Raw genomic sequence first — 10,049 nt, forward strand, 5'->3', positions numbered from 1 at the left:
AGATATAATTCCATGTTAGTCTTTCTTCTAAAAAAACTAACATACAAAGAAAAGATGTTGAGTTTCATCTACATCTTACTGCTGCGTGGCTTAGGGTGGCCTGACCTTTCCACCCCTAACTTCAGACACTCCCATTGGCCAAGCTTGGGCCACCACCAACATTTATTGGTCAAACATCTGCCCCTTTGTTCTCTCAGTTGACAAAGGTCTACATATATAAATATACTTACACATAGTGGCAAACTTGGTCCAACTTAGAATTGATACAAAGGTAGGCAGTCTTATTTTCTACCATTTTAATTGGCAAGCAATTGTAAACACTAGTTTGCTTTATGCTTTTCCACATTTCAGCACAATGCAGAAATGGCCTAAGTCCTTCAGCTTGTGTTCCAGACCACAACACTCTACCTGGTTTTCTGCCATTGTCAAGCACTTCTGGCTGTATCTCTGCATGATAGCGGGAGGATGACAGGTCATACAACACAGAATAAGGCTAAGCATACTTACACCCACTAATAAACATTACCACGGTACTGTAACAACATACACTCACTCTCTCATGTAGCAACTGTTTATCTGTATACTAAATAGTAAAATCTTGCAAAGTAAATAACATGAACAAGTCTTTGTAAACAACTTCCCACAATACACGCAATGTTTTAATGTGGGGTCATGAAATAATGATTACTATATCAGGATATATTTCCACTTACCTGGTTCCACTTCAGTTAGTACCTTTAGATTAATGTGTATTGATGATAAAAGGGTGAACATCTTTTTCAGTGGGAGTTCTATGAAATATTGTCGCTGGTTTCATGGATGTCATAACTGCGACTTTTCTACACCCACGTGGACATTTATTAGCACTACAGATATGCAAACAAAAGTACGTTTGTGACACACAGAACACAAACGTATCTTACATTTAAAAAATGGTCTTGCATGCGGTTTAAATTTCTTTTTGAAGTTTTTGTTAGTTTGCAGATATTAATAGAAAGTAATCATCATCATATATATGATGAAAATGGCGTATTGCATCACTAATGTGTACTGCAATAACGTCCAATAATAGATTTACTACGATTATTTCATGAGTAAAATATTATTCACTGCTCTGTTCCACTCAGTGAGAAATAACTAGGTTCATACCAGTCTACTATGTTTGATTCCCAGCCGATGAGACAAAATAAAATATGACTTAATAAAATATTAACCAATAGAACCTCCTCCCTTCCACTAATCTCTTTCATCAATCCCATAATGTCACACAACACATTTTTAAAAATGTTTATTTAATTAAATAAGTAAGAAAAATAACACATGGCAATATTAATTTAACTAAGCTTTGGATTATGCAGCAAACTTACTTTGATTTTTTTTCCTTCCATAACCAGTCATAGTTCACAACAGCTACTTCACAATTACTGGTATACTGGCAAGCATATAAAACTTTCATGATCAAATGAGCCTTTATTAACACTTATTATCAAAACATCATCAGATGTAGTTACATAAACTGTTATTGTAAATGTACAAAGGATAAATATTTAGAACCGTGTTAAATCCATGCAATTAATTGAAAATTGTTAAACTTAATAAATGAGCGTGTTATTTAATAAATGCTTAAAATGCTCAAAATGCTCAGGTATGCAACTACTTCAAATGTGGAAACAATTCAGGAGTGCATTCAGGCATCATCTCCACCACACAACAGAAGCAGGGTTTTACAATAGTCACCAGAGGAGTCTCCCTGTAACAAAGACAGACAGACCAAGACAAAGACACCAATGTGGGGTTATTGGGGGGTTTGCACTCATGGATGTTTTATATTTCTATCAATGTGCAACACATTCATTATAATCCAATAGTACATTACTATATTTTGACGAGACATTTGTAGACATTAAGGGCATGGTGTATGCATGCCTCACTTTTGATTAGGTATACCTTGATCATCTTGTTCAGAGAAGTTGCAAACATCCTCCTGAACTCTGCTCGTATATCCAGCATGTCAATTTCACTGCGGGAGACCATGATCCTTATCAGGGTGTTGTCATCCGTGCCAGCCCCCTTGAGAAATTGTGGAGGTTTACATCATCATGTCATAAAAACATCCGTCACTGTTGAACAATATTAGCGACACTGTCCATATAAACTGGCTATGTGAAATCAAGATGCATTCAACCTCATTAAGATATCTTTTCACAATAACGTAGCAATCTGATAAAGAATAAATTATTAATAAAAGAGCTAATTCAAGGAAAGTAACAGTCTGTTCAGCGAGGTCACAGGGACTATAAATCAAAAGCATTTATTTAACTTTTCACTTTAAAGAAGCAAACTTGGGTGCAGAATCATGGAGAGTGTCTTTCTTCTCACATCAGTGCATATGACAACTTACCTTCATGGACTTGTACAGGCACTCAGCAAAGTAGGCTGGAACACTCCTGGCACATTTAACTGTGTGTGAGAGTTAAAGAGTACAAGTACATTCACCAGAGAGACGGACACAAAGAGGCCTTGGGGGCGAGAAAGAATATTTAAGGATGCCAAATGAATGCTCTCAACTGTTATACTGCACATACACGTGTGTGTGTGTGTGTGTGTGTGTGTGTGTGTGTGTGTATATATTTTAGTGTTAACGGGTGAAACACAGTAGCACACACCCTTACATGAAGAGTCAAACGAGGCGTCTTACCAACAGCCAGCAGCACTTCTTTCAGATTTCCAGAAGTTTCTCTATTTATACTCTCTTCTATCTGAAATCCAGACATTTTCATATACTCTGCAAACACTGCAAAAACAGCACACATCCTTTGATCAGTGAAGATGGTAGACTGATTTCTAAAGATGTGCATGTGTGTATGAGCAAGCAAGACAGAGGAGAGAGAGAGAAAAAAAAAAAAAAAAAAAAAAAGTACATGCCTCTCCTAAGATGTTCAGCACTGCGGTTCCCCAAAATGGTAATGAACTGCTCTTCATCAGTGCCAAACTTCTTTTCTCCGGCATCAAAGAGGGCCTGTGTACACACACAAACATAAGTCATTTCATGACTGCTTACCTGTACATTGATTTAGAAAAGTATCTTGATATACATAGACATATGACCTCTAGATGGCAGAGTTTGATATTTTACAAGCACGCCAATTTCTTTTTATATTGCTATGCATACAGACATCATATGTGCCAATAATTACCTTAGCATCACTCTGTATGCTGCCCTCTTGTACACCCTGCTGCCTGCTGGCCTAAAACCAAAACAGCCCATATTGTATCCATAATTATTAGAATCTCACAGACACATGCAAAAGTTAACCATCTCGTTACTGACATGACAATAATATACCATAAATGCAGTTTCTCAGCATCTCATTTTTTTCATAAATAATAATTCTAAAAAAATCTTTTTGACCACAGTAAATTCACATTGAGAAAGTTTCTCTAGCAAAGAAGGCACTAAAATGGGCATTAACAGAAAGGGGAAAAATTAAAGGGAAAAAAAAAACACACATGCATGTAAAGCAGTGAACTACAGGTCACAATTCTTTAACAGATCTCTTACAAATCGCAGCATTTCAGTCTCTCCAGTTTCAGATGTTTCTGTAAATCATTCTACGTTGATGGTGCACTATAACCAAATGCCATCTTGGAATATCAAACTGAATCTATCCCCTAGAACATCACCTATACTGAGACCTGTATGTGGCTAAAAATACAGATAAATATGAATTAAGCTGACCAATAATGGCTTTGAACATAAAATGGTCCAACGTATCTGTCTTCACACTGATAGTGGAGTCAAGCCCAAGATTTCCCTTCATACAGTAATGAGCAGGACCTCCAACTTCTGTTATGAATATTAAATAAGAATGATACACCAAATCTAGTGAACGGCATGTTTTTGAGGCATACTTAAAGTATTACCTTAATAAAAATTGGTAAAAAAAAAAAAAAGGTTTCCTGATTATCACCTCTGCCTCACCCCTACCTGGTTGGTTTGACCTGTTGGACTGCTCTCTTAAGTTCTGGCTGACTACTTCATGGATTCTGACCTCTGCCTGGTGGACTAGTCGGAATCTGGATTACCCTTTTGTGAAAAAAAAAAAAACAAACCCATCTTACATCTGTCTCCGATCTGGTTCATGACAATTTGTAAGATGAAACTTGTTCTATTGTTTTACCCTGCAATGTGTAAATGTGTTCAAGAAATGATAAATTTTTTGAAAAATAACACCCATGCTGATTTTTGATCATCAAGCACCAGTGTTAGAGAGCCCAGATATATAGAACAACACTCATTCACTAATGATTTTCCAATTATTTCCAACAAGCTGAGAAGATTACCTGGAGCAAAATGACCAGCATCCTCTTGAAGTGTCCAGTGGTGTCACCAGTCACATCATCCTCCAGGTTATGACCATACTCTGTGGTAGACACACCCAAACACCACCAAATTAGTGAAAATTATTATTATCTTGCCACTAACTGCAACCCACATGCAAAAACCATACAGACATACTCAGACAACAGGAAGATACTCTTACCATTTTTGTAGGTCTGGATGATGTTTTGAATCTCACTGGGGGTTCTAGATGCTAGGATCTCAATCAAAACATGCTCACTAGTGCCCATCCCCTAATAATAGAACACACTGCAGTCAGTAAACTCATAAAAAAAAGAACAAGGCATGTGATTAGAGTGTGAATGTATGTGTACCTCAGTGGCATTTCTCAATAACTTTGCATCATACAATGTAGGTGGCTCCATCAGTGCCACAATCAGAGTCTCAAACTTCCCAGTCAGCTCTGACTTCAGATCACTCACCAAGTCCTAAAGAGACAGCGATAGAGGGAGAGACAGATGAGCTCTCATACAATATAAGGTGGCACCCAAAATATGCCGGTGGTAAATTAACCCAGTTGAGCTTTATAGGAGTTTGTGTTGTGTTTAATATATATAATAAGCCTTGATGTTAGCCTACAGGAATAGACAAGGAAGAGAAGAAATAGAGGCACAGTGACTGTCAATTTACATAAACATCACTTCATACATAAACCATTTTGTGTTTGAATGGGCACAAAATGTCCACCCCTCTATCATACAGGACAGTGGAATAGATTTTTTGCTTTGACCATAACTAGAGTATTTTATTCATCCAACACCAAAACTCACTAAATGGATGGCTTAATAATTTTAGGTATGAATCAATACAACATGGAATTGTTTGCTTATCCAAATAAATGTGCTGATAAAAACATAAAAAAAAAAAAAATCAAATTTGGCAATTATGGAATAACTGACTAAAGTGCATGGACTAGACCAGCTGAAGTGCACTGAAGTTCTCTCACCTTTACTCATTTAAGTAACTTCCAGTTTGTATCCCATTAGTTCTCACCTCTATTATGCTTTAATTATTTGTGGGCAGGTGAATTTGAGATTGATCTTTTGGTTGAACATTAAAAACCAGGGCCATAGTGAACTATTCCCAAAGAGGCAGCAGAATGCACTGAGCAGCGAAGCAAAGAAAAGATGCAGGTAGAGAGCAAGGTTTAGCAGGAAAAAAATTAACACCACATCAAACGTAGCAGCATAAGTCAACAAAAAGATCATTTTAGTGGTTTATTTACGTCTTGGCTCAAAATGCTGCTTTTCCACCAACTTTCAACAACTGTGAACACTGCAAGTGTGTTTTTGCAGCATGGTACTCCTGTTAAGGGTTTTGCTATTAATATCAATCATATTATTTTAAAAATATAAAACCAGTCAGCATACATACAGCATAAATAGTTCCACATACATTTGTGCATACAACCAAGTATGTAACCAAAAGTATTTGCTTCATGTTCAATATACAACCATGTCTATAACAGTTACACATAATAAATGCATACACACACCATATATAAAAAGTACAATTTATACCTCTTTTTTAACATACATCGTCTGCTCTTAATAACCGTATACAATAGCCTTATATAAAAGTATACAATCATGTCAAGTGAACAGGGTAGACCTATATACATGTAGCAATCCTTCATATCATAAGCACACAGCAATTAGACAGGGAGGGCTCACATCACTGTTTGCACTGCGTTTGCCATGGTTTGATTGATGGTCACTGCCCACACTGTCTTTATAATGCTGAAGTTAACTTCCAGGGTGCCATTTTGCTGAAAACAGGCATGGCAACTAGAATGTCACCAAGCAGGTATGTTAGACTTTGCTGGGTGGGGTTCAAGCCCTTACCTTGCCATGCAGGGTTTTGTAGGCAGCCTTGATCTGCTGCCGCTGAGCGTTACTGCGGGCAGTCAGCAGTTGCAGAATGCTCGCCTCATCCGTACCTAAACGCACAATTCAACCATTTAAAGCCTGTTTGTTCATATCTCAAACTGGGTGTGTATAAACCAAGTCAGCAAGGGAAGCTTGCGCTGATTCTCCATGCTGATAACACTGGCAAAAAACTCATATACACATACATATACATATATATATACATACATACATATATACATACATACATACATACATACATACATATACATACATACATATACATACATACATATACATACATACATATACACACGCACACGCACACACTGTGGGTTAAAAGGTTATTGCTATGAAAGGGTTGTGCAATAAGAGGGCAAATGAAAAAGTTAACCCTGCATGTCTGAATCCATGTACTGCTCCAATCCATTAAGTGCAAATAAATCATTCTTTCCACTCTTTTCCCTCTTAATCAATGTATTAATATTATATATTAATATTAACTAGTAATATGTTAATATTGTTTGTAGCAAAGAAAACTATATGGTGTGAACTGCACACACTGTCATTTTAATCTGTCAGTGTGTGTGTGTGTGTGTGTGTATATATATATATATTTTTTTTGGAGAGATAGATAGATAGATAGATAGATAGATAGATAGATAGATAGATAGATAGATAGATAGATAGATAATGTAATCTAGCACAAAACTTTCAGCATCAGAGCAATGTGACTAGTTGCTTTTAAAATTGCAAAACAAATTTTTCTGCCACCAAGTTCATTTTACATTCACATTTTATTTTGCATTTGGGTTACAGAGGAGCAAATCTGTTAGAGCGCTGTAGTGTAGTAGTAGTGTTTGTGTGTAGTATGCCTTACCCAGTCCTTTCATAGCCTTGAAAAGAACCTCTGCATCATTATTGGCATTGAATCCACTCTGGGGCTTCACAGTTCCTCTTCCGGCCTGCAAATCATTTCCTTAATAATATTCACTGTACAATAAAGCCCATGCCAGCAATTATTAAATGATGTAGTTAACCTTTAAATTCCTTTTTATTTCTACAGTGTAGAAACTTGCTCTGATTATACACTCTGTGTTTAACTAAAGCAGATTAGCCTCAACCATGACCATTTTCCATATGGAAATTTGAGACTGAGCAACTAAAGAGGTTGTAGAGTAGTGTGGGAGACATAGAAATCCACCATGAGCGCACACACACACACAGAGAGAGAGAGAGAGAGAGAGAGAGAGAGAGAGAGAGAGAGAGAGAGAGAGAGAGAGAGAGAGAGAGAGAGAGAGAGAGAGAGAGAGAGAGAGAGAGAGAGAGAGAGAGAGAGAGAGAGAGAAAGTAAAAGAAGAAAATTGCTAAGACCGAAATGAGATTTTATTTCATATTTTTAAGCACCAACATTCCCAAACAATTCTGTGTTGGTCTTTTGTTATGTATTTGAACACTATTCTCCTAATAAGTAGATGCAGCTGCATTGTTCATGGCATCATTTTTATTCCTCATGCCATTGCATGCAATAGCTGGGGTCAGTTTATGCACATGAAGTAATCAATGTTGTGTGGGAACAAACTTCTCTAGCCTCTTGATACCAGGAAGGAAATCAAGATTGCACCATCTTCTTAAAGATTTTCCACAATCCCATTCCTCTTACTTCACAATCTCAAAGGACACTCCAAATAACATTCAAAACTCTGGTGCTTCTCTCCACAAGAATAGAAGGAAATTAGCTTAATGCTTATAACTGCACTCCTAGTAAACATCTACAATTCCCTCTAGAAAAAATTAATTAATTAATTTGAAAAGCACACACTTTCTGCCTAGTTATTACTTCAATCAATTGTCACTGAAATCAATCCAAAAATCTAACTGTGTAAAAAAAATTATAATAATAATAATTGGTGCCATGAAGCAAGCAGCAGACAGCCACACAAGATAAAAATAAAACCACCAATAAACAAACAGAATAAATTCCACAACTTATTGTGAAACCAGCCAGAGCACAGCAACACAGTTCCAATCCACTACCCCATTATCCTCTGCAATTTAGATGATTGGTCAGAGTCTTCTTCATTGTTGTTGTTGGGATGCGAAGTAATGTGGAACTCTTTGGAACCCATTCAAACTCACACTCATACCACACAAATAAATAACTGGATTATGATGTTTTAGAGTCTCGCATATTAGGATTGAAGAGTTGTATATCATCATCTGCCTCTACATGGATGCCTTGGCAAAAGTATTGTGTATGAGGAATGAGTCAGCCCTTAATTTCTGTTGTGGTTATCCACAAGTGTGCAATTCAAAAAAAAATCTTAGTCTAAATAGCATTTCTGTGTTAGCAAGGCATGATCAGTAAAAGATCTGTGGTCATGTGCTACAGATTTGGACTATGCGAGATAAGCAGTGTTAAAGAGGACAGACACACACGCGCGCACACACACACACACACACACACACACACACACACACACACACACACACACACACACACACACACACACACAATAAATCTAGAGGTGATTAAGATATGCACATATAAGGAAAAATAAACAAAGGATCCCATAGTAAAATTTCTATTCAGAAATATAATGAATGTGAAAGATTAATAAACGTTAATCAACGTCAGTATTAAAGTTTGTTTACACAAGCAACTGCTCCATTTCCCATCTCTGCAAGCAGGACCCCTCCCGTGTAACCAGGGCAACACTAGGACAACTATGACTAGGTCTGGCTATTTACTCTAACAGATGGAAGTCATATCTAAATACACAGAGCAAGAGAAAACGCCGCCTTTTGCAGAACTCTGCCCACACCTATGAGTCACACACACAAGGTTAGACCAAATAAGAAAAGAAGTGGAAAAAACCCTCTTCCTCTACATCTGGGTTAAAAGAGAATCCTCCCTCCACCCTTAGACTTTAGAAGGTTTTTCCACTAGTTTCTAAACATCAAGCAACGTGTCCAGGAAAAACAAATTGTAACGTTGATACAAGAACCTTAACTTTCACGGAAAAAAAATAAAAATAAAAATAAAATAAAAAAATTACAAACAAGCACAACGCTTCAAATGAGAGAATCGTTGCGTCATACAAGGAGTGGACAGGCAGAATATCTATGATGGTTAGGAATGTGCTTGAAACTAGGTTATACTCTTAACACGTTTATACGCCAAATAATTACCAGATGAACAGTGATTGCACGTGTCGACACGCCTAAAATATCAAATCAATATCAAAATATTCTTTAGAGGCTTTACATACGCTATTTTCCAATCTAAAACGAAAAAAAAAAAAGGTTTGGCAAAAGTAACGAAGTTGTAATGAAACTATTCACACGATTGCAGTAACATTATGGAAGAAGGCAACAGTTGACTTACCATGGTGATTTTATTTTTGCACTCTTCAGCAAAGCTAAAGCTGTGGGTAGATGAAGTATGGCGTTTAGAACATGTAAGCTATGCAAAGCCATAATACAAATAAAGGAATACATCCACGGGGTTCAGGCGTAAACGGACTGGCGTAAATTATAAAGGACAGATTTAGTCTTCAAAGACAAAAGACAACTAATGTTCCACAGGTAAGGTCCTTACCTGCACGATTTATAATGGTTGGTTAACACAACACTGATTAGAATGTAAAAAGTTACAAACTACTTACCAAAAAGCTTTTTGACGTTGCACACACTCGGTCACTGCAGGCAGTCCGCAAAGCGAAAGGACAAGGGGAAAAAAGGGAAGGGAGGAAGGACGCTATTTAAACAGTAAGTAC

The 10,049-nt window shown here is 37.0% G+C and overlaps 1 protein-coding gene across 1 annotated transcript; it reads right to left on the reverse strand.

Annotated features, from left to right (window-relative positions):
- Positions 1-1,444: 1,444 nt before the first annotated feature.
- Positions 1,445-10,049, reverse strand: anxa5b (annexin A5b). The gene is made up of 13 exons (XM_027026523.2): positions 9,939-10,049; positions 9,659-9,698; positions 7,151-7,235; positions 6,247-6,341; positions 4,717-4,830; positions 4,545-4,635; positions 4,345-4,424; positions 3,198-3,248; positions 2,926-3,019; positions 2,699-2,794; positions 2,402-2,460; positions 1,948-2,070; positions 1,445-1,750 (listed from the first exon to the last, which is right to left on the reverse strand). Exons 2-13 carry the CDS (start codon positions 9,659-9,661, stop codon positions 1,688-1,690), a joined length of 954 nt encoding a protein of 317 aa, XP_026882324.2. The 5' UTR covers positions 9,662-9,698; positions 9,939-10,049; the 3' UTR covers positions 1,445-1,687.

This window comes from Electrophorus electricus, chromosome 9 (genome assembly GCF_013358815.1).
Source record: "Electrophorus electricus isolate fEleEle1 chromosome 9, fEleEle1.pri, whole genome shotgun sequence".
In the NCBI taxonomy this organism is placed as follows: domain Eukaryota; kingdom Metazoa; phylum Chordata; class Actinopteri; order Gymnotiformes; family Gymnotidae; genus Electrophorus; species Electrophorus electricus.